The 24,567-nt window shown below is 38.3% G+C and overlaps 2 protein-coding genes across 3 annotated transcripts in view; one reads left to right on the top strand and one right to left on the bottom strand.

The window, feature by feature from the left end:
• Positions 1 to 364: 364 nt before the first annotated feature.
• On the bottom strand, positions 365 to 24,337 carry LOC139357177 (WASH complex subunit 1-like). 2 transcript variants are annotated; one of them, XR_011609941.1, is made up of 4 exons: positions 23,997 to 24,337; positions 6,620 to 6,711; positions 919 to 1,012; positions 365 to 483 (listed from the first exon to the last, which is right to left on the bottom strand). XR_011609941.1 is itself a non-coding variant. In XM_071073122.1 (2 exons), the coding sequence occupies exon 1, from the start codon at positions 24,283 to 24,285 to the stop codon at positions 24,025 to 24,027; it is 261 nt and encodes an 86-aa protein (XP_070929223.1). In that variant the 5' UTR covers positions 24,286 to 24,337; the 3' UTR covers positions 6,502 to 6,711; positions 23,997 to 24,024. The 2 variants fall into 2 exon arrangements, 1 of the variants encoding a protein (XP_070929223.1); XM_071073122.1 differs by lacking the exons at positions 365 to 483; positions 919 to 1,012 and having other exon boundaries at positions 6,502 to 6,711.
• LOC105468162 (post-GPI attachment to proteins inositol deacylase 1) overlaps positions 24,197 to 24,567 on the top strand; it is an 83,676-nt gene continuing 83,305 nt past the window's right edge. Inside the window, exon 1 of the mRNA XM_011718207.3 lies at positions 24,197 to 24,430. Within this exon, the coding sequence (XP_011716509.1) occupies positions 24,284 to 24,430 (147 nt within the window). The 5' untranslated portion in view covers positions 24,197 to 24,283. The remainder of the gene's footprint in view (positions 24,431 to 24,567) is intronic.

Raw genomic sequence — 24,567 nt, 5'->3', positions numbered from 1 at the left:
TGAGTGCTGTGTCCTCCAATGCCTAGGGGTGCTGTTAGTGAACTACCTTAAGAAACCTGAAACAGAAATTCGCCATGCAATCTGAATTCCAGATGACTTGCAAGCAGATTATGCTCCAAAAATTCATTTGTAAATTGAGGACCTTGAACTCATCAAATCAAGAGGAAAAGGCAAATGAAATAAAACATATCTCTGATAATATATAATTACAAAAATAACTTTTGAAAGTAATTGTCAGGATAGAAGAGAGACTTTTTCACTGTTTACACTTTATACCTTTTGAAATTTGTACCATGTGATAATTATTCCTCCAAAAAGGTTTATTTAAAAAATGTTAAAAGTAACTGTTAAATTATATATTTAGATAATTTCTCTAGTGTGAAGTGAACATATATCGTTTCTTTAACTTCTGGCCTCTTTCTCCTACTGTTGAACTTGAACCTGCTTACTGTAAAAATTACTCTACATGCTGGCTTCCTCTTCCTGTAAAAATAAGTACATCATGGTGGGAGTAACTTGTTTTGTCTTAATCATAAAATGACTATCTTTCACAGGAATATTTATTCCCTACTTCTGGGGTTTTCTTCTGTGTGAAGGGACATCAGTTAGTATAACTCTCCTGACCCCTCTGCATCCACACACACTACCCTAGGGAAGGGAGTGACCTACCTGCTGAATTTGGGAGCCCCATGCTTCCTCCTCTCCCCTTGTTGGTACCAGCTGCCCACAGGAAGCACCCCTGTCTCTAAGTCAGTGTTACAGGACCAGACCTCACCCAGACCGCCAGCAGTGGTCCACGCCTGAGTGAGAATGCCAGTCTAATTCTGGGGTGTAGTATTGTTCCCAGACATAAGTGGCATTTTCCAATAGCTGCTTTACAAATAATCAAAATGATATGTTGATCTCCATCTGTCTTACCTCATGCCTATCTCTTCAAACCTCAAGGAAAAATGGAGGTATTGTGTATTCGCCCCAGTGGATATCATCTGCTATGCCTTTCTTCAGTGGTGCTCTGAAAAAAAATAGGAAAAAAAAATTCAAGTAAGATGCATTGAAAGCATATTGGTAATTCAGAAAAATATATTAAAATGAGGAAATCTAATTTCAGACTGAATTTCCTGTGCTTTATTCCTTCGTTTCTCCCTATTTTTGTCTCCTCCTACTATTTCCTGGTTCGTGTTACATTCTTATTTCCATAATCAGTTGTTCACTCACTACGCCTTCATTCATCCATTTAACAAACATTTAGTTAACTTCTTGTGCCAAATGAGAACATAGCATTCCAAGATGACTAAAACAGTCTGGTGGAAGAGATAGATAAATATATTGCAAGTTAAAATGTAATCAGATGAGTACAGTGGCAAAGAAGTGCGTGCGCAAAGAGTTATGGAGGCATTGAAGTGTGACATCTAATCTAGCCGGGAGGAGCCAGAGAAGGTTTCTGGAAGATGTAGAACCTGAGCAGCATCTTAAAAAATGAATGGGAGGCCGGGTGCGGTGGCTCATGCCTGTAATTGCAGCACTTTGGGAGGCCGAGGTGGGCGGATCACCTGAGGTCTGGAGTTCGAGACCAGCCTGGCCAACATGGTGAAACCCCATCTCTACTAAAAATATGAAAATTAGGTGGGCGTGGTGACACACACCTGTAATTCCAGCTACTGGGGAGGCTGAGGCAGGAGAATTGCTTGAACCCGGGAGGTGGAGGTTGCAGTGAGGCAAGATCGTGCCATTGCACTCCAGCCTGGGAGACAAGAGCGAAACTCGGTGTCAAAAAAGAAAAAGATGAGTGGGAAAAATAAGTTCTGATAGTTCTGATGAATAATTAAACAGTTTTTCATTGCCACTTTTATCTCTAAGAGGGTGAATTTGCACAAATCATTCTTAAAATTATGAGGTCCAAAGTGATGTTATGATTTATTAATACAAAGTGAAATAATTAAATCAACCTAGTTAACATATCCATCACCTCAAATATTTAACATTTTGTGGTGAGACATTTGAAATTTACTCTCTTAGCAATTTTGAGATGTAAAACAAGCAACCTGTGCATTGTGAGTATGCTTTGCAGATGTGATGCCTGGATCTGTCATGCTGGTTGTGGCGGATCCTTTGGTGCACCCTTGGCCTACCTCTGGTTGCAGCTGCAGCTGTGGTGGTAGGATCTACTTCCTCTACCATTGTATGCACAATGCCTTTTCTGCCTCTAGGTTTGTTTGGAAGCCTTGTACTTAGTCCAAGTACAAACACAGCCCAGAAGTGACAGTGAGTTAATACCCCTGGGAGCAACTCTCAACCAGTGAGGGTTAAAGTCAGTCAGTGCACAGTCTCCTGTTCTTCAACACGAATTTAGGAGACATTCTTTGTGCTTCTCAGAGGTTTTGGTGGAATTGAGCCCCTACTGTCTACAGAGATGACCCAAATAATACATAATTTATTGACTCTTCTCCTTCCCTCTATCAGTCTGCTTTATTGTCTCACAATCCTGCTGCCTGTAATCAGCCCAAAAGTTCACTACCTGCACCCAAGCCCTCATCACAGGTTCAAAAAATCCAAAGATTTTAATTATTCAGAAATAAAGAGCCATGGGACCACCCAATTCATTGGGGAGTGAATTCTTTTCTAGAATTGAACTCTTATCTCAATCATATCAGCTAAAGTATCTCAATAATTAACAATTGCTGTTGTTTTTTTGCTTTGAAAAGATTTTGTTGTGAAATATTTCATATCTACAGAAGAGAACATACAATGTAAATGAGTAGTGTAAAGGATAAAACGAGGCCAGGTGTGGTGGCTCATGCCTGTAATCCAAGGATTTTAGGAGTCTGAGGCTGGAGGATTGCTTGAACCTGAGTTTAAGACCAGCCTGGGTAACATAATGAGACCCTGCCTCTAAAAAACATTTTAAAAATTAGCTGGATGTGGTGGCATGTGCCTGTAGTCCCAGCTACTTGGAGGCTAAGGTGGAAGGATTGCTTGAGCCTGGGACGTCAAGGCTGCAGTGAGCTGTGATTGTACCACCTGGGCAACAGAGCAGGACCCTGTGTCAAAAAAAAAAAAAAAAAAAAAAAAGAATAAAATGAACACCCATTCAGCTTATAAAATAAAGCATAAACAGTGCCTTAGAAACCCCTTATATACCCACACCCCTTCCGCCCTCACAGGTGTGACCCCAAACAGAATTTTGTGTTCCTTGTTCTCTTATTTTTCATCATAATATTAGCCTATGTATGTATCACTAAACGATATGTCATTTAGTTTTGCCTGTTTTTTATATTTTACATAAATTATTTATATTATTATTTAACTTGCTTTCTCTTTTCTTTTCTTCTCAAGATTGTTCTTCAGATTTCTCCATGGTGGTACATTTAAGAGTAGTTCATTCATTTTCACCATGGTACAGTGTATAAATATACTATTCTTTATGTAGCCATTCTACTGTTGATGGACATTTAGGTTGCTTCTGTTTTCTTTTTTTTTTTTTTTTGTAGTTACAATGTTACTATGAACATCCTTGTACAATGTCTCCTGAGTACATGTACAAGAGCTTCCATTCTATGGAGTGGAAATACTGGGTTACGGTCTGTACATGTTCAACTTTTTTATGTACTACCAAACCACTGTACCAATTTACATTCCCACTGGAACTATATGACAGTTTGCACTGTTACACATCATTTCCAACATTTGGTATTGTCTGAGTTCTTAATTTCTGTTAATATGGTAGAGGTTTAATGGCGTTTCATTGTGATTTTATGTTACATTTCTCTGACTACTAAAAACATTGAGTACTTTAAAATATATTTGTATTCCACTTGTGTTTTCACTTCTGTGACATTAAGTCTTTTTATCTATGAGCATCATAGCTTATCATACCATTTTTATTGAGATTTTCTTTAAGGTCTTTCAACAAAATTTAAAATTTTCCTATGAGGACTTACACTTTTGTTTTCCAGATTTATTCCTAGGTACCCTACCTTGTTGCTGTTATAAATAATACTTTCAAAATTATTTTTTTCTAATATGTTTTTGTTATTTTAAAACATAATTCATTTTTTATATATTGATTTTTGAATCCAGCAACCTTATAAAGTTCATGAAGTCCAACAGTTTATCTGGAGATCTTTTGAGGTTTTCCACATAGGAAATTGTATTATCTGTAAATGACAGTTTTGTTTTTTTCCTTTTTGATTCTTATGCCTTTTAGTTCTTTTTCTTATCTTAATACACTGGCAAGGATCTCCAGTTTAATGTTGGATAGTCTTGAGAGTGAATGTCCTTGTCATAAAATAGAGAATATAAAGTCATGATAATGAATATCCTTATTTTATCCCTCATCTTAAAAGGGATACTTTCAACATTTTGCCATTAAATGTATAATCTCCTGTAGCTTTTTTTTTTTTTTTTTGTAGTAGTAGTAGTAGTTTTATCAGATTAAGCAAGTTCCTTATAGTCACAGTTTGCTAAGAGTTTTTCTGAATAGGATGTTAAGTTTTATTTAAAAATTTCTGCATATGTTGAGATAATCACATAGTTTCTCCCTCTAATCTGTTAATGTAGTATGTTTTTAAATACTTCTTAACATCTTAAAAACATTTGCACATTTTTAATGTTAAATCACTCATATTTCTGGGAAAAAAACCTAACCAGTCATGAAGTATCTTTTTATACATTGATAGGCTTGTTATTGTTGTTTGGGATTTTTGCTTTTATATTTATGATTGAGATTGATCTGTACCTTTTCCTCTTTTGTACTAAATTTTGTATCAAGGTATTTTAACCTCATAAAATGAACCAAGGAGCCTTTTTTTCCCTTCTCTGGAAATATTTGTGTAAGAATTGAAACTATACTGTTTAAGTTATCTTTGTCTTTATTGATATTTTGTCAGCTTTATCTATCAATTGAGGTAATTGTGTTACTCTGCCACTATGGTTGTCTTTTTTTTCTCTTAATTGTTGAGTTTAGTGTGTTTTATGTTTATAGTGAGTATTGTACATGTGAATTTATTCCTAGCTTTTTATATAGCATTTTAAAATTTATTCCACTTGAAAATTTGCTAAAATGTGCCTGACATTTTCTTTTCTTTTTCTTTTAGAATGGTTTTAAAATTCTGCCTTAATTTCTTTATTAGATATAGGACAATTTGGCCTGCCTCATTCTTCCTAAGTCTATTTTGTAAATTAAATTTTTCTAGGAATTAATCTATTTCACAGGTTTTCAAATTTATTGTATAAAGTTGTTCATATAAACTAATAAGTATTTGAAGGAATATTATGCACTGTAAATTCATGTTCTAGAGTCTATTTTTCTTTTTAATTTTTTTTTTTTTTTTTAGTTGTAACTGCTTTAAAAATAGGAATGCTTTGGTAAGAGTGTAAATTAGTTCAACCATTGTGGAAGACAGTGTGGCAATTCCTCAGGGATCTAGAACTAGTAATACCATTTGACCCATTACTGGGTATATACCCAAAGGATTATAAATCATGGTACTATAAAGACACATGCACACATATGTTTATTGTGGCACTATTCACAATAGCAAAGACTTGGAACCAGCCCAAATGTCCATCAGTGATAGATTGGATTAAGAAAATGTGGCACATATACACCATGGAATACTATGCAGCCATAAAAACGGATAAGTTCATGTCCTTTGCAGGGACATGGACGAAGCTGGAAACCATCATTCTTAGCAAACTATCACAAGGACAGAAAACCAAACACCACAGGTTCTCACTCATAGGTGGGAATTGAACAATGAGAACACTTGGACACAGGGCAGGGAACATCACACACCTGGGCCTGTCATGGGGTGGGGTCTGGGGAAGGGACAGCATTAGGAGAAATACCTAATGTAAATATGTAAATGATGAGTTGATGGGTGCAGTAAACCAACATGGCTCATTTATACCTATGTAACAAACGTGAACGTTGTGCACATGTACCCTAGAACCTAAAGTATAATAATAGAACAAAATTAACACCTTTATTTTTTAATTATTTATTTTTTATTTTTTTGAGATGGAGTCTCACTCTGTCGCCCAGGCTGGAGTACAGTGGTACAATCTTGGCTCACTGCAACCTCTACCTCCCAAGTTCAGGCGATTCTCCTGCCTCAGCTTCCTGAGTAGCTGGGATTATAGGCACACACCACCACACCTGGCTAATGTTTATATTTTTACTAGATGCGGGGTTTCATCATGTTGGTCAGGCTGGTCTCAAACTCCTGACCTCATGCTCTGCCTGCCTCGGCCTCCCAAAGTGCTGGGATTACAGGTGTGAGCCACCACGCCCGGCCAACAGCTTTTTAAAGATATAGTTGGCAGACAATAAGCTGCACATATTTAAAGTATACAATATGAAAAGTTTTGGCATATGCATATGTATATTCACCCATGAAACTATCACTATAATCAAGATACTGAACACATCCATCACCCCCAGAAGTTTTTTCATGTTCCTCTGTAATCCCTTCAGCGTACTCAATGAATTATAAGAGTTTTCCACACTGGCTGGTGGGAGCAGGCACTATTCTTGGCCCTCTGTGAACCTCAGGTGCTGTTTCCCTTAATGCCTTCAGATATTCCCCTCTCTGGCCTCAGGCAGTTTCCTCACACTCACGTGCAGATGTCTTAGGCTCTCTGTGCATCTCTCTCAGTTCTGTATTCTGTCATGCAAACTCCAGGTGCTTTGGTCTCACCGAACTCTCAGCTCTGTATTCATGGGGAAAAGCAACTTCTTAGCAACTCAAGGAAATTTCTGGGCTCTACCTCCTCCCTGTACTACAGCCTGGAAACTCTAAAGATAATGAGTTGGGGCAATACTGGGGCAATACTCTCTTCATTTATTTTCCAACTCACAGGGATTACTGTCCTTTGTCTGCTGATATCCAGTGTCTTGAAAATTGTTGTTTTATATATTCTGTCTTTTTTTGTTTGTTTGTTATTTCAGGTTTGTCTAATTAGTTATTTCAAGGAATCAGCTTTTGCTGTTAAATGTATGTTTTCAATTTCATAATTTCTGTTCTTTATTTTGTTCCATTTCCTCATTATTAAATTCTCTTTTTCTAACCTGGATTAATAATATCAAGCTCTCATTTTCTTGTGTTAGCATTTAAGACAATAAGTTTACTTCTCAGTAACACTTTAGCAGTGCTAATAAGCTTTGTTATACACAGTTTTCATTGTTCAATTATAAAGAATTGCTAAACTTATTTTTTAATTTGACTCATGAATTTCTAGAAATGTTTTTAAATTTCCAAATGGAATTTTCCTAATTTTTATTATTAATTTATAATTTAATTGCATTGTAGTTAGAGAAAGTCATCTTTGAGATACTGTATACTTGATAGACAATAAACTATACATGAAGCATATAATTTGATAAGTTGTAGCATATGTAAACACCCATGATACCATCACCACAATCAGCATAATAAAGTTATTCATCACCCTCAAAACATTTGTCATATCTCTTTGTAATTCTGAATACTTTATCTAGTCAAAGGATTGGTATAATACAGATATGACTGTTAGAATAATGTTGTCTGCAAGTAATGGAAAATTTAACTTAAAATGTCATACAATAGGGAAATTTTGTTACCTCACTTAACAGAGTCCTGAGAGAAGGCACTTCTAGCTATGGTCACTGAATTCAGCAGCTCAATGACATCATTGAGGTCTTAGGATTTTTATAACCTAAATAAATGTCCTTCATTCTCTTCCTAGTTGCGAAGATAGCTGTACCTTATAAGAGACATGCAACTAGTTGACATTCATACATAAACATATGCAACAGAAAAAGAGGCCACCTCCTTCTTATGTGCCCCTTTTAAGAGTGAGGAAAGGTTACCCATATGTTCCCATTAGACATCCCCTCTTTTCAATCATGGCCAGAATTGTGTCATAAGTCCTTGTCACATGCCAATTGAAGATATGAAATACTACCGCCACCCTCCATTCACAGAACTGAAACTGGGACTAGCCTCTTACAAAGCACATCGCTATGTGGATGAGAAAGTTCAGTACACAAGGAAAGAAGGAGAGGATGATGGGTAGCATCTAAAGGTGTCTGCTACATGAAGCTACTCAAAAGGCACAACCAAAAATGGAATCATTTAAAAAACAAAAACTCCAACCTTAAGGGTGCAGAGCCCATTTGTGCCTTTGGGTCCCTGGGGGGTGCACTTCTGTAATGGAACTATGTCAGAGCTTGTCTTCTTAGAGGTTAAGGGATGAGTGCAGGGTGTACAGAGGGCCAAGGTTTGCATTCTCCTAAGAGGTTACAGCATACAGATTAGCCTTGAGGACATGATCCAGAGCATTCCCTTTGTATCTATTTAGGGGAAATGATGAACTCAATCATTTCTCAATGAGTATAGGTACATCCTCTGACAGAACAGGACTGAAACTGGTCATGTATTTCGGTTTTATTGAAATGAATATTCTTCTTTTCCCAAATTATCTTCATTGAGTTTTCAAATAATAAAAAATTGCATTCCATCTTATCAGCTAGCCTCAGCTTTTTAATCATAAATTAAAGGAAACTCTTTGCTTCCTTTGTAATACTTCTTATGCAATGCTATGAAAACAAGATATTGAATAATATTACAATTGTAAGCTAATTAATTCACTCAGGAAACCTCTGGAGCTATCTTTCTACCTCTCTAGTAACCACTGGAGAGAATATTCAAGGATTAAACATTTCCATAAAGGCAATATATATCCCTTTACTTTTGCTTATAAATCACCTGTCACAGGATGAAGTGGTTTCCATGGTAAATTGGGAGGATCAGAATGGCAAGTTATTATCTTGGCTTTGTTCCTAAGATTCAAATTTCAAAAGGCTGTACACGGTAGTACAGTTAATTAGGGCTGGTACAAAAGTAGTAGAGGTGGAGGCTGGGTTATCAAAAAGAAATGCTTGCTACATATACCATGTGCCATGGTACTACTCCTTGTATATGCATCAATCATTTATTCTTCCCAACTACCCCATTGGGTTGGTATTACATTATTCTATTTTTATAGATGAAGAAAATAGGGTATGGAAAGGTTAAGTAACTTGCCCAAAGGCATACTGCTCCAAAGTGATGTTGCCCCCTTCTGTCTGACTCTAGAGTTCATACCTTTAATCACTGCATTAAGAGACAACTGGTAGACAAAATCCACCTGGATTTAAATATTTAAATATTTTCAGTATAGTCTATTCCTTCAGTTCTTAGATTTCGGCCTCTTTTTTTTATTATTATACTTTATGTTCTAGGGAACATGTGCACAATGTGCTGGTTTGTTACATATGTATACATGTGCCATGTTGGTGTGCTGCACCCATTAACTTGGCATTTACATTAGGTATATCTCCTAATGCTATCCCTCCCCCCTCCCCCCTCCCCCCTTGGCCTCCTTTTTAAGCATTTGGGAAAAAACAAAAACAAAAACAGAAAACTTAAACATCCAATCACTAAATCCTGTATCTCTGTAAGTCTAGACCTATGGTTCTCATAGTGTGGTCCCCAAACCACTAGCATCAGGATCAACTGGAAACTTTCTAGAAATGCAAATGTTCAGTTCCCATCCACCCAAGGCCTACTAAAGAAGACTCTCTAGGTATGAGCATACTAATTTCTATTTTAGTAAGTCCTCCAGGTGATTCTGATGCATGCAAAAATTTAAGGAGTGCGATTCTAGAGAGCGTATGTGGTTGTTGTTTAGGCCTTCTTTCTTCTACAGAGGGGTATGACAGCTCACAGGTCAGAAGTGGCTGAGGATCACGCCTCAGTTTTTCTCTCTAGTCCTGTTTTGTTCCATAATGCCTTCTCCATTGAGCTCTTTGGCTGACAGATGACTGTACCGTAAAGTTTCACAGTCCTACTTGCCGCTGAGGGCTCACACAGATCAGCAAAGAGCTATTGCTACATTTTCTTCTTTTGCCTCTGATTTTATATTGCTCTCTGCTTTTCATTCCTTGTTCTCTTCATTTCCTCCTTTTTTTTTTTTCTCTTTCTATTTCTGGATTTTTCCTGAACACACTGTTCTCTGTATGACACACTGTCTTAATCTACTCCCTTTTCCCATCCTGCTCTCTCTCATAGTAAGATGGGCTACTACTTACTTTTCAGAAAACGATCAGTTTGGCAAAAAAGCATTGGCTTCTTGGTAGTGTCAAAAAGAAGGCACTTCCACTTGAAAGCAATCCTAGAAATTCATGAAAATGTCTTTCATACTTTCTGTTTCTGGAGAGCAAGAATCACTGGATTTCTCGCTAAACTGAAAAAGCTTTGAGGATGGGATTCATGTATAATTAACACCAGTTACCCACTGCTATGAAAAATGATAATCTTCCAAGGCCATCATCCACTTAAAATATTGTAGTAAAATATACAACATAAAATTTACCATTTTAACCATTTTTTGGTGTACAGTTCAGTGACATATTCATTGTTGTACAACTGTCACCACCATCCATCTCCACAACTACTTTCATTTTGTAAAGCTGAAACTCCGTACCCATTAAACAATAACTCTCCCCCTACCACCCCTACCCTTGGCAACCATTATTCTACTTACTGTGTCTATGAATATGACTACTCTAAGTACCTCATATGAGTGGAATTATGCAGTATTTGTCTCTTCATGATGCCTTATTTCACTTGGTATAATGTCCTTAAGGTTCATCCATACTGCAGCATGTGTACGAATTTCTTTCTTTTGTAAGGTTGAATAATATTCCATTGTGTGTGTGTGTGGTGGGGGGGCGGTTATGTATGTGTGTGTACATACTTCCCTTGGAGGGATTCCCTAACCCCTAAAAAAACCACATTTTGTTTATCCATTCATCTATCCATGGACACTTGGGTTATTTCTACCTTTGGCTATTGTGAATAATGCTGCTATGAACATGGATGTACAAATATCTGTTTGAGGGCTGTCACCCACTTTTATACAACATATTAGCACTGTTAACTCATGAGTACTCCCTATTTTTAGGATGATGAGGTAGATATGGATGAGAATGGGTAACAGGCAGGGCCACAGAATCATACCTGGAGCCTTAAGAGATGCTGGCACCTGACCTCTGTGGAATGCCCTATAGCTAATTTAATTACAAGCACATTTTCAGTTCTTTTGTTCTTGTCTCTCTGGCATAACCTACCAGCAATCATCTTCATTTTGTTTCTCAGACTTTGGATCTATCCTTCTCTTCTGTTCAGAATTGGTGTCTCTGATTGTTGACTTGGTTCCTGACCATTTTCTGTTCTTCACTGTGCTGTTGTTAACTAAACTTTGGCATCCTGTGAGGTCCTCAGAATCTGACCCTTTTCTGGCCCATATTTTTGTATTATTTTCATTAATTGCTTGAAGGAACCCATCTCAGCATCAGTATGAGAAAGAAGGTGCTAAGGAAGGACCCTCCATCTAGGTAACCATCAGGGTAAGTCAGAAGCACCAGGGTATGAAATGCTGGGCTAGACTGAGCAGACATGGGTGTCTGCACATACCTGTCTGCCTAAAGTTCATGTCCGTGTAACCCACCCACAAGACACAGGGGAAAAAATACATTGAAAATCAGGCTAATTCTTCCCAGATAGACTTCCTCTGGCTGTGTCTCTTTAAAGATCTAAATGGTTATTAGTCATGCAAAACCTGCCAGAGGGGAGTTCTTGGAGCCTATATAATATGACTCATTGATCTGAGGGTTTGAGAACAGCAGAGCTAGGAACCCTTCTGTGTACCCACATCAGAATGTAGTCAGTCTCTGTAGCACCTGGCAATGTGAGCCTGGAATCTTCCCATGTGTTTCATTTCTCAGGGGCTTTGAAGCAAAGCTTTAGCAGCAGCCAACTGCCCAGAAAAGAAGCTCTGAAGTGCACAACAGCAGCAGTAGGTTTTGCAGCAGGCCTTGCAGTAGCAGAGAGAAAATAGTCATACAGTTCAGGAAGAGCCGCCAAACTGAAATGTGTTGGACAGCTGCCTTAGGGCATAGGTATAACAGGTTCACAATCAACTGTCCGCAGAAACTCTGTCCCTTCATTGGAATGTGTTTTCCTTGGAGGGATTCCCTAACCCCTAAGAGAAACTTTCACTGTCTTTCAGCGGTCTGTATATAATGTGTACTCATCTCTCCTTAAAGACTTTCTACCTTCTTTCATTAAATCAATATTTCTGAATGTCAGTTTTGGGCAATGCACCATGCTAGTCTCTTTAATAGAAAGATAGAAATCCATGTGTTCAATGAACTGTCCGTTTTCTTTTTTCTTTCTGTTTTGGTAGCAGGAAGGTCTTTACTGGGGCAAGTACTAGCTTTTCTATAAATAGGTAAGTGCTATAAAGCTCATAGTAATAATAGCTTTTTGAGTGCCCCTTACGTATCAGGCACTTCACAGAGATATCTGTAATCTCTTCAACAACCCCTAAGATAGAATTATTCTTCCCATCTTGCAGATGAGAAAACTGAGGCTCGGAAAAATTAAATAACTTCCCAAATAATAAAAATAGTGAGTCAGAGGTAAAAACTGAACCAGGCCTCCTTACATTATGCTATCAGTTAGAAGGAATTTATTTTAGAGTTTGAATTCCTTGAAAACTCCCTCTGCTTCTTACTAAGTCAAAAGTAATTTGGCATTAAAAAGCTAACTAATCAATGAAAACAAGATACCCACAACAATCCTTCTTACGAGTATCAATTTGCTTCCATCATTATCTCATTTTTACTGAGATTGTGTCTTAAATAGGCATTCGTGTCGTCCCTCAAGTATAATAGAAACCCTTGACTAACCATGTTTCTCACAGAAAGGTTCTAAAAAGTAATATCTTTTTCCTCAGTGACCTAGCATTAGGACCAGGGAAGAAATATATTAATAATTTTGTAGATGATATACTCATATGGTAAGAATGGTAAAAGTAGAATTTTGTGCAAGTTTAGTTTTGTGATACTGTTCTATAAACATCCTAACATTTCAGTGACTATTACTTTGGTTCCCATCCCTGTAAGAGGAAATCTAAGATTCTTAAAAATTAATAGCATTTATGTTGCCTTAAAGTTCCATAGAGAGATTTTCTATATCCATATTTGTTTGAATATGCTTCATAAAAATATATTAGGTAGTGACTTAGAATGGATCCATTAATAAAATTAGTCATAATACTATATCAAGCAATGTCACAGTATTTCATATATGCACAGTGATACTAAATAGACAGAACTCTGGTTAAATTGACACACATTTAACTAAAACTTGAATTATATTTAATGCTTAAATTTGTCTCCTAATTTCACCATTAGTCACATCTCTTGACCAATGTCTAATGAGTTTGGAAAATCAGAAAATCCATGTTGAGTAATGCTAACATTCACAGATGTAGACTATTGAATGTAGAACACAGAATTAGATATCATTTACTTCAAGGGTCAGCAAAGCATGGCCAACAGGCCAAATCTGGCCTACAGCATGTTTTTGTAAATAAAATTTTATTAGAATGCAGTTATAATCATTCATTTACCTATTGTCTATAGCTCCTTTCATGCCACAATGGCAGAGGTGATTAGCTGCAACAGAAACCTTATGGGTCCCACGGCCAAAAATATTTATTATCTGGCTCTTTACAGAAAGTTTGCTGACTCTTGATTTAGTCCAACCTCCTTATCTATAGATACAAATATTTTCCAGATCCTTTGCTAATATTTCCATAGGTCTCAACAAGTTCCATGCTTTGCTTAAATATATGAATATGTGCTTTAGCCCAAACCCACCATCTTTTCCTTACCATTCTCAAGTATATGCTTTTTCCATATGTTGTTGGTATCCTCTTTTAACATAACCACATTACTGGTATTCTCTTATAACATTTAGGTCCTTTACATTAGCTAAGCTAATTTTCCAAAGTAATATTTTATTCTGCTAGCCTTTTTCAAAAACTTTATGTATTAAGAGTTGTTTAAAGTAAATAATCTATGTTGGCTATTAGTATTTACAATTAAAATGTATTTGAATATCACAGATTTTGTATTTCATAGCAAGAGGCCCAAATGTAGCTAAAACCTTTAATTAAAGTATAAAGTGTCACTTAAATTTAAAAAGCATTCAAAAATAATTATGGAGTACCTCCAATTACAAGGTGCTACATTGAGTTTAGGTATAAAAAGTGATCAAGAGCCTTGCACAGCTTATGCCTTTGAAAAATTTGAATTCTTTGGGGGGGGGGAAATAGGTATATAAACATAAAACAGACATAAGAAAGAATTCCAAAGAATTAATTCCAAAGAATTAATCATTCTTTCCCTTTAAAGCTATTATCTGAATTTCTGTATTCATTATATGAAATTATGTCATCTAAAGCCAATTAAATTGTATTTCCATTAAAACAAATTTTGCTTGAGCATTTCACCCCAAAGAAAATCCTCTGACTTTAACTAAAATTTTCCAATAGAAGAATATTGCCCTTATGAAACGTAACACTACTAGGTAATATAATAATGCTAAGTTAAGATTTTGTTATCTATGGCTGTTGTTTTTCAGGATCATAATTTTATCCACAGTAGGTATAAATATGTGGAACAGAGAACAATGTTATAGTGGTATTTTGCTCTTTTGAATGAAAATCCAATTATTTCTCCTTGACTCCTTTCTATCCTTTTTGCATCAAGTCCCCCCTCCTTTTTTTTTTTTTTATCTCTTTAAACAAAATATTTCATTTTAGAAGGTTTTTTTTTTTTTTTTTTTGAGGCGGAGTCTTGCTCTTGTCATTCAGGCTAGGGTGTAATGGCACAATCTCAGCTCACTGCAACCTCTGCCTCCTAGGTTCAAGTGATTCTCCTACCTCAGTCTCCCATGTAGCTGGGATTACAGGTACCTGCCACCATGCCCAGGTAATTTTTGTATTTTTAGTAGAGACGGGGTTTCACCATGTTGGCCAGGCTGGTCTCAAACTCCTGACCTCAGGTGATCCGCCTGCCTCAGCCTCCCAAAGTGCTGGGATTACAAGTGTTAGCCACCGCGCTCGGCCTCATTTTGGAAGTATTTATCCTTTACTTACAAATTCCCACTACTTTTTTATATTATTCTCAAGAAATATAAAATCTGAGATTCTATAATGTAAACATTTATCAGTTTAGAGATGGATACATATTAGATTATTCAGTACATATACATAGTGCTTTATATTCACAAGGTAGTCTTCATCCTTGTGAAGGAGTTTAGTTCCCTACAAGCAAACATGCATTCAATCCAAGAGATTAATTTTCTGGCTGGTTTTAATAGTGGGAGACGGCATAAACAGAATTAAAAATCTGAATTGCAAGGCTGATGTTATGTTGCCTTTCATTATATAGCAATGGAGACTGAACTAGTGAAAAAAGGGTAATCAGGTTGAAAATTCTTATTTTGTTTTTGATGATCTACTCTCTGTTTCCTTGGAAACAGAGCTGGCAGCCACAGAGTTGCTAGCATTATATTTTCTTATTTTCTTTTTAAGCTTTGAAGCATCAAAGAAAAGGTGAGGTTTTATTATTGTACTCTGTAGAATCTGGCTTATTTTCAAATAAGTTAAAAACAAATATTTATTGAATGCCTATTATATATAAGGCACTAGGAGGTATAACTAACAAGTTTGAGAAAAAGCTTTAAAGCAATTGAGTGGAATAAATGTAAGCTTCTAAGAGTCAATCTACTACATATTTGGGATTTTTTTTTAAAGGAAAAGAATAAAATAAAGCTTATTTTAAAAACCTATAGTGTGAGGGTAGGGCATTGAGATCAGCATAGTTTAGTGAAATTAGTTTTAGAAAACAACTAGATTTCCATACCAGACTGCATGATTCCTTCTTCCTGTGTATAAAATCTAGGTAATATGAAGGTGGTTACTCTGTGCTAAGAAAATAGTCTTTGCCTCCAGTAAATAAAATGAGTAAATGTAAAAGGTTTTCCAAGAAACTAATATTCTAAAGAATTTACTAAATATTTCAGTTGAGGGATGATTGTCAAATGATTTTAATATGATATTTTCCTTTATGAAAGGTTACATTAACTAAAGTTTAAATAGCTTTGATTCATTTAAAATATAAGTCATAAACTTTCAGAAATCATTTGTCAAATACCTTCATTTTACATATGAAAAAAATGAGGCCTAGAGAAATAGAGGAACTTGCCTCAAATCATACCTGCTTGGCAGAATTGAAAGTTCTAGAACTCATATCTCCTCATCCAATACTCATTATATCTTCACTGAAGTTTCAATTTTAAAATATTGTAATTTCATATAATTCTTAGGAACTCATCTATTGTTTAAAAATGAGATACACACTATAAGAAATAAAAACATATGAACATGTATCTAAGAAAAAGAATTGCTAAACATGGCCTTAACACCTTATGTCAGTTTTCAGTGAACTATGAAGCTGCCCGCTTTTCAGAAAGTGTCAGAAGCAAACATTACCTGAAGAATGATCAAAAAGCCTCTCGGTACCTTGAATTGTGGAAGATCAGCCTCTCAATTCTTTCAGCTGCAGCCATCTATCTATCCATAAACTCATTCACTCAATATTCCAACAAGTACTCACTGAGTCCCGATTACAACATTGTGTACATAATTAACTCTTCTCCAGGGTCCCTTTCCCCCAAACAGTTAAGTATTTCCTCTTTTTCATACATCATATTGAAAACTACAGAATGTCAATAAAAATCTTCCGAATGGCCAGAGATGAAAGGCAGTTTTTCCACACACACACACACACAAAATAGCAATCCGACTGTGAATAGACTTTTTATCAGCAACAACAGATGTCAGAAAACTATCTTCAAAGTACTGAGGGAAATGAACCATCTATCCAGAATTTTATACGCAACTAAATTATCACAGAAGGGTGAAATAATAACATTTTCAGGCGTACATATTTTAGGAGAGTTTACCCATAAACCCTTCTTGAAAGAACTACCAAAGGATCTAATTAAGCAAAAGTGAAAATGAACTATGCATGGAGGAATAAAATACAAGAAGCGATGGACATTACAATGCAAATGCTATAACCAATTTGTAGGCTTTCTCTCTTGTCACTATCCAAATGTAAGAAAGGTGCCAAAAGTGATATGTAACTGGCTATTCTCCCACTAAATTAGGAAATTCTCTTCTCAAATGCTAAATACAAAATCATAATAAGTTAAACATTATGAAGTAAGTATCTATACATTTTAAGATATTTTAATGTATCATATGACATATATTTTAAAACTTTTAATATGATATAACATGTTATATGGCTGTAGGAGGGGTGCAGTGGCTCAAGTCTATAATCCCAGCACATTGGGAGGCTGAGGCAAGCAGAACACTTGAGCTCAGGAGTTCGAGACCAGCCTGGGCAACATGGCGAAACCCTGCCTCTACAAAATAAAATAAAATAAAATAAAATAATCCAGGTGTGGTGGTGTATGCCTATAGTCCCAGCTACTCAGGAGGCTGAGATGAGAGAATCACCTGAGCCCAGGAAGTCGAGGCTGCAGTGAGCCATGGCCATGTTGTTACACTCCAGGCTAGGTGACAGAGTGAGAACCTGACTCAAAAAAAAAAAAAAAAAAAAAAAAAAAAACCCAAAAAACCACCACCACCACCACCACCACCAAAAAAACAAAAACAAAAACCAAAAACCCAAACACAACTGTAAACATATCTGAACCAAATTTCAATTTATTTGGTATAGTGATTACATTAGTAATAGTGATTAAATAGTTTTGATTAAAACTGTATTGAAACAATTTTGGAAAGTAGAGAAAAAATTAAAAGAAGGCTGAAATGATCATTCATAATCTCATTACCAAGAGGTAAATAGTGTTAACATTTTTTCATATTCCCTGAAGACATTTTTCTATGCATTTTGTATAGTTGAGAATAACTATATATACAATTTTGTTTCCTAAATGTTTCCCTTACAGTCCTACATTTTTTGTATGATGAGGATGACTATCCCCAAGAGATTACCTCTGATTATCCCCATCATACAAAATTCCTTTCTTCTTATTGTCCTTTTGAATAGGTAGTCTGTATTCCTCAGCCTACTACCTATAAGACACTTGGGCGTATCAACTTTGAAAACTTTTCTTTGATTTTTAATGCAACTTTATTCTCTGGCACTGGAAAATCTTCATTCCTAACAATAGTTTTATCACAAGTATTTGTTATAGTTAAATTTATTGTTTCCATTTTCAATTATAGAATTGCTTTTAAATTATTTTATTTTCTACTGACTACTGTACTTTTATCGTTCAAAGTCAAAAGATATACAGGGAGGTAACAGTCCGTGTTCTGCTGCTGTATTACCAGCTGTGTAGTAATTAATTTATAAAGAATAGGTTTATTTGAGTTTGGAGGCTAGGAAGTCCAAGAGCTGGCATCTGGAGACAGTCATCCTATGGGTGGAAGATGGAAGGCAGAAGCGAGTACACAAGACAGACAGAGGTACCAGGGGCCAAACCTGCTTTATAATAACCCACTCACACAATAACTAACCCGCTCCTTTGATAGTAACATTAATCCATCCATGAAGGACCTGCCTTCATGACCCAAATCACATCTTATTAAGCCCCATCCTCCTAACACATGCACTTTATGGCACATTCAAACCATAGCACATACACATACAAAAAAATCCATAGAGAAGTTTTAACTCCTGTCCCCTTCGCCTCATTTCCTCTGCCTCTAGGTAACACTTACTTTCATTTTCCTTCCAGTATTTCTCTTTCTCACACAAAAGACAACATACATATATACTGCTCTGCACCTTGTTCTTTCCCTTAATGATATAATCTTGGGAGCCTTTCCATTTTAGCTGACTGACCTGTTCTTCATTCGTTAACCAAAATTCTTTATAGTTCTTTATAATGAAGAATAACAAAAACTCCTTTTCTTTTATCCTACCTGGACTAAATACACAGTTCTTGTTGATCTGAATTAGAGACTCTATGCCTTACAGTCCAGCTGGACATCGTTGTAAGCTGAATCTTCCTGAATAATCAGCTCTGAATACTTCCCATTTCAGTAGCTTCCACTTGCCTATTGTATAAAACTCATATTCCTTTTTCTACTCTGTTTACTAGTTTTGGCTCCCATTTACCTTTCTAGTTCTATTTACTCAAAATCTTTATTTAATAGTCTTTGCTCTGTAAGTCCTAGTTCAAAAGAATCACCTAGACCAATGAGAGATATCTCACCTTCCAACCTCCAAAGCAGGATTTGGATCTAAATTGACAAGAGGAGTTCTAATCAGTAGTGACAAGCTAAAAGTTTGGTTAGATTTGGGGTTGGGAGTGGCCACGAGAGAACTGTGTAACCCTGAAGTCAGCGTGTGTACTGACTTGTCAGCTTATTGTGGATTCCCAAGTTCCTTTTTACCCTAAAAAAAAAATCCCCGTTTTAACTGGAGTTAGTCTGTGTTCCTGCAACCAAAAGAATCCTGACTACAGTTCAGGCTCTGAGGGGCCACTGAAGAATTTTATGTTGGAAAGTAGAATGATGACTGGGAATAAAATCATGGGATTAATAAAATGTAAGGGATAAGTAAAAAAAGTAAGTCACATGAGATGGAGATTCAGAGGCTACATCAACAGTAGAAAACCAGTGAAAAATGATGCTATAGAAAACAAAGGAGGGCAGTGTTTTAAGAAAGACGTGGCAAATGTAGTAGAAGGATCAAGTAAGACTGAAAAGTGTCAACTGGATTTGGTAATTAAGTCAATGGTTACTTTTGTAAGAAAAGTTTCATGGGGGTGGGAGGGGGGCAAAAATTACAGTGTAGCTGAGACATGAATGGGAGATGAGGAATTGGACATAAGTATTGATCACATCTTTAGGATCCTGACTGTGATGAGAAAAAGAGCTACAGGTGAGAGCTACAGGGAAGATTTTTGAAAGAAAAAAAACCACGCATATTTATATGCTTTGGGGAGTGAGGACAGAAAGGGAGCGATTGATAGAGACCTTAACGTGATAGAACTAACTTCCTGAAAAGAAAGGAGCAGGATATGGGAACATAAAGCACAGCTAGAGAGATTTGCTTTTTATGTCCTCTAAGGATAGCAAAGTACCATGATAATGCTTACTATATGCCAGTCATTGTGCCAAACACTTTAGATGTATTAACTGAATTAGGACTGGTGAAGATAATGAACTTAGGAATGAGGAGCTCAAGCAATATGCATCTGAAAATCAAAATTATCTCTGGAATATGAAGATAAATTTCTGTACTAAAAATCTACTAAAAGAGAAGGAAGAAAAAATGTAGGGAGCTTAAAAAGTGGCAGGGAACTTAAAAAGTGGTGATCTGAAATATAGGAGAGGAAGATGGTGACCAGAAGCAAATACAATTATTTTTTGAGACAGAGTCTCATTCCATTTGTTGTCCAGGCTGGAGTGAAGTGGTGAAATCTCGGCTCACCGCAACCTCTGCTCCCAGGTTCAAGCAATTCTCCTGCCTCACCCTTCCCAGTAGTTGGGATTACAGGCATGCGCCACCACACCTGGCTAATTTTTGTATTTTTAGTAGAGATGGGGTTTCACCATATCGGCCAGGCTGGTCTCGAACTCCTGAGCTCAGGCAATCCACTCTCCTCGGCCTCCCAAAGTGCTAGGATTACAGGGATGAGCCCTGTGCCTGGCCAAGTATTTTTGAAGAGTAATTCAAATGACTGTGTCATTTTCTCTAGGAGTAGTCAGATACAGTAGTGTCAGAGCTCAGAGCCAGATTATATTGTCCCAAGGTTGGAAGTTTGGAAGTAGAGTGGGGTAGAAAGACAAGAAGTCAAGATAGTTGACAGCTCTGGCAGAGGGTGGTTGAAGTGATGCTCAGCAGGGTTAGGTTAGATATAAAAGTAAAGTTAGAAGTGGATAATGATGGATAGAAAAAGAGACAGTAAAAAAATAGGATAGAAAGATTACAAACATGAAGAATCCATTGACTCTCTCTCCCACTCCTTTCTGAGTAAACAGTCAATGCAGCTAGTTGCCACAACCCATGAAGGCCACCAAAATAGGAAGCTCTGTCATCTTGGAGTTCAGGGATTTCTCCATAGAACAGAGTCCTCAGGCAGTACAGGTCCATGCTATTCAAAGTGTAGTCCACTGACCAGTATCATTGGCATCACCTGGGAGTTTGTCAGAAATGCAGGATTTTGGGTCTCACCCCAGAACTATTAAATCAGAATCTGCTGCTGCTGCTTTTTTTTTTTTTTTTTTTTGGATACGGTCTCGCTCTATCGCCCAGGCTGGAGTGCAGTGGTGGGATCTCAGCTCACTGCAAGCTCCGCCTCTTGCATTCAAGTGATTCTCCTGCCTCAACCTCACAAGTAGCTGAGACTATAGGTGTGCATCACCATGCCTGGCTAATTCTTTGTATTTTTAGTAGAGACGGGGTTTCACCATGCTGGCCAGGATGGTCTCAAACTACTGACCTCGTGATCTGCCCACCTCGGCCTCCCCAAGTGCTGGGATTACAAGCGTGAGCTACTGTGCCTGGCCCAGTATCTGCTTTTTAACAAAATCTCCAAGTGATTCACATGCACATTAACTCTAAGAAGCACTGAGATAGAGATGAGAGAGTATGGATTCACCCTGGGTTTATTTGTCATAATACTGCTCATAACATGCTGGGAGAAATAAAGAGGAGACGTTCTGCCCATGATGTTCTTTAGCACCCAGACTCAATGTATTCCCCCCTTTTTATCTATAACTTAAAGCCTTCCCCAAATGATTTGTAATCCTCTGCACTCACTGGTAATTCCATTCCAAACCCCAAATGCATTCTCTTTTATGGTCAACAATGTCAAAACCCTATAGTATATATTCCTCTTTATCACATTTATCTCTTAACATCTTGCAATCAACATGGGTTCTTCTTGACAATCCAGTCGGGTTGGTGTAATTTTACAAATTTAACACATCCTATACCTATTAACAGAATATAACAGACATGACATTCCCAAGTGAAATCACCACCTCATAAAGAACTTCAGGCTGGGTGTCGTGGTTCACATCTGTAATCCCAGCACTTTGGGAAGCCGAAGCAGGTGGATCACTTGAGGACAGAAGTGTGAGACCAGCCTAGCCAACATAGCAAAATGCCTTCTCTACTGAAAATATAAAAAGTTAAGCCAGGCACAGTGGCTCACGCCTGTAATCCCAGTACTTTGGGAGGATGAGGTGGGTGGATCACGAGGTCAGGAGTTTGAGACCAGCCTGGCTAACATGGTGAAATCCCGTCTCTACTAAAAATAAAAAATTAGCCGGGCATGATGGTGCGTGCCTGTAATCCCAGCTACTCAGGAGGCTGAGGCACGAGAATTGCTTGAACCCGGGAGGTGGAGGTTGCAGTTAGCTGAGATCGCACCACTGCACTCCAGCCTGGGCAACAGAGCAAGACTCCATCTCAAAAAAAAAAAAAAATTAGCCAGGCGTGGTGGTGCACACCTATAATCCCAGCTACTCAGGAGGCTGAAGCACGGGGATCTCTTGAACCCGGGAAGCGGAGGCTGCAGTAAGCCGATACCGCGCCACTGTACTCCAGCCTGGGCGAGAGCAAGACTCGGTCTCGAAACAAAACAAACAAACAAACAAAAACCTCATACATGACACATTTCAACGACATATTACTTAACAACTGCCCTCCTCAGTACCACCCACAGCTCCCCTGTACATATCCTGGTCCTTCCAGACTTATCTCCTTACAAAAAAGGAGACTGCTTCTGCATTTTCCCATTTCTGTCTTTCTCCATCCATACTCCACATTCCGTAGCTAGCTGTGTTTGTTTAGACTTGCAACTGTTTCTGTGTAGGGTAAAGAATATCTTGATTTTCAGGATCACTCCACTTCTCCTTCAAAGTTTTGTAATCTGAATGTCAGGGTGTTGCACAAGATAAACTATAAGCTTCTTTTTGGTTTCAAAATTCTTTGATTTTATGTATTGCAGCCAGACTTCCTCTGCACGGAAAATATACCAGAAAATCAGCCCAAGTTCAATGAAATTCAGTTAGTGCCAAAGACCATTCTAAGAATCCTGTGGTTAGCTATTCACACACACATACCATCTACGGTTGAGTCAGCTTTAAAGAGTGATCGTCTTTTTCCTAACATTCTAGCGTTTTGAAGCTGCTATACGTGATTGATTTCGAGCTACTTTTTAAAAAAACCTCCTCCTTTGAACAAAACAAAACCGAAATTCTTCAAAACGAATTAAATCACTTGCGAGTTTGAATGGAAGCTGGACGAAATTGCTTCCTCCAGTTAACGTGGAACCCATTCCCCAAGAGGTGAAGGTTCTGGAAAGCAAGGCGAGTCAGCATCTAACTGATTACGCAGATACCTGTTGGGGACGTCAGTGCTAATGGATATTTTGGTAACATTTTTTAAGGACTAACGATGCTTTTTGTGATTCAGGCTTTCATCTGATACCGAGGGCAGAATCTCGTCGGCCTGCGGGTTTTTTTTCTTTTTCTTTTTCTTTTTTTTTTTTTTTTTTTACGAGCCGCTGCTTTTAATTGCTGTTACCTACTGGGCCCAAGTAGGCGGTGGAAGAGGGAAAATAAAGCCATTTGTTCCCTCTTCAAGCTAGCTGCTCCAGAGAGCTGTGAGAGTGCTCTATTACCGTTGGGAAAAGCGAAATTGCGAAGGCCTGAGGCATTTCAAAATTGAACGGGAAGGATTTTTAAACTGCCGCAGGGAGAGGCGTTTGCGAGGTGACAGCTGATGACCCTTGGACTTTTAAGTCCTCCTCCCCTTTCTCGGTCCGCTCACGGTCCTTAATCGCCTCTGGGCTCTGGGATCTAGCCCCCTCCCTCAAATTCACTCATCTGACACCCGCCTCCTGCCCAATCCCCCTGCTTGTCTCCAGGGCTGGCGCGCTCCGCCCATCCCCCTCTGGATGCCTCCTCTCTCTCTCTTCTTTCCCTCCTGCCAGCCACTCCTCGCGCCTTTCCCTCCCCACTTTCCTTTCTTCCCCTCACCCTCCAACCCAGCCCACCCAGCTTTCTCGCTCTTCCTCTTTCCCCTCAGATCCACGCTCCCGCGGCAACACCTACTCCTCCCTCCGCTCTGGTAGTCGCCAGGCCAGAGGCGCCGCGGACCTGGTGCGCGCAGGCGCACTGCGCGGCTGGTGAGCGGGCAGGCCGGGCAGCAGCGCAGGCGCGCGCGCGGCTGGGGCTCGGCTCCGGGGCTGGCGGTCCGACAGCCTCTGGCTCGCTCAGTCCGGGCTTGGTGCCCCTCGGCGGAGGCGGAGGTAGAGGGGGCGGCGGCGGTGGCGGCGGCACCATGTTTCTTCACTCAGTCAATCTCTGGAACCTGGCGTTTTATGTCTTCATGGTCTTCCTGGCAACCCTGGGGCTGTGGGATGTCTTCTTCGGCTTCGAGGAGAATAAGTGCAGTATGAGCTACATGTTTGAGTACCCGGAGTATCAGGTAAGGTTCTGCGCTCTCCTCAGCCGGGCGCTCCAAGACTCTGGCCCCTGGTGCCTTTTTCCTTCTGTGGGGTCGTCCTGCCTTGGCTCTCTGCGCCTCGCGGGCCCCCTGTCCCGTCCTTGCCTCTGTTTTCTCCG

The sequence above is a fragment of the Macaca nemestrina genome, chromosome 11 (genome assembly GCF_043159975.1).
Source record: "Macaca nemestrina isolate mMacNem1 chromosome 11, mMacNem.hap1, whole genome shotgun sequence".
Classification (NCBI taxonomy): domain Eukaryota; kingdom Metazoa; phylum Chordata; class Mammalia; order Primates; family Cercopithecidae; genus Macaca; species Macaca nemestrina.
Note: the sequence above shows the minus strand (reverse complement) of the source record. Positions and strands in the feature narration are given on the sequence as shown.

Bases quoted from the DNA above. Each gene is read 5' to 3' on its own strand.
- LOC139357177 (XM_071073122.1), bottom strand. From the start codon at position 24,285: ATGGTGCCGCCGCCACCGCCGCCGCCCCCTCTACCTCCGCCTCCGCCG.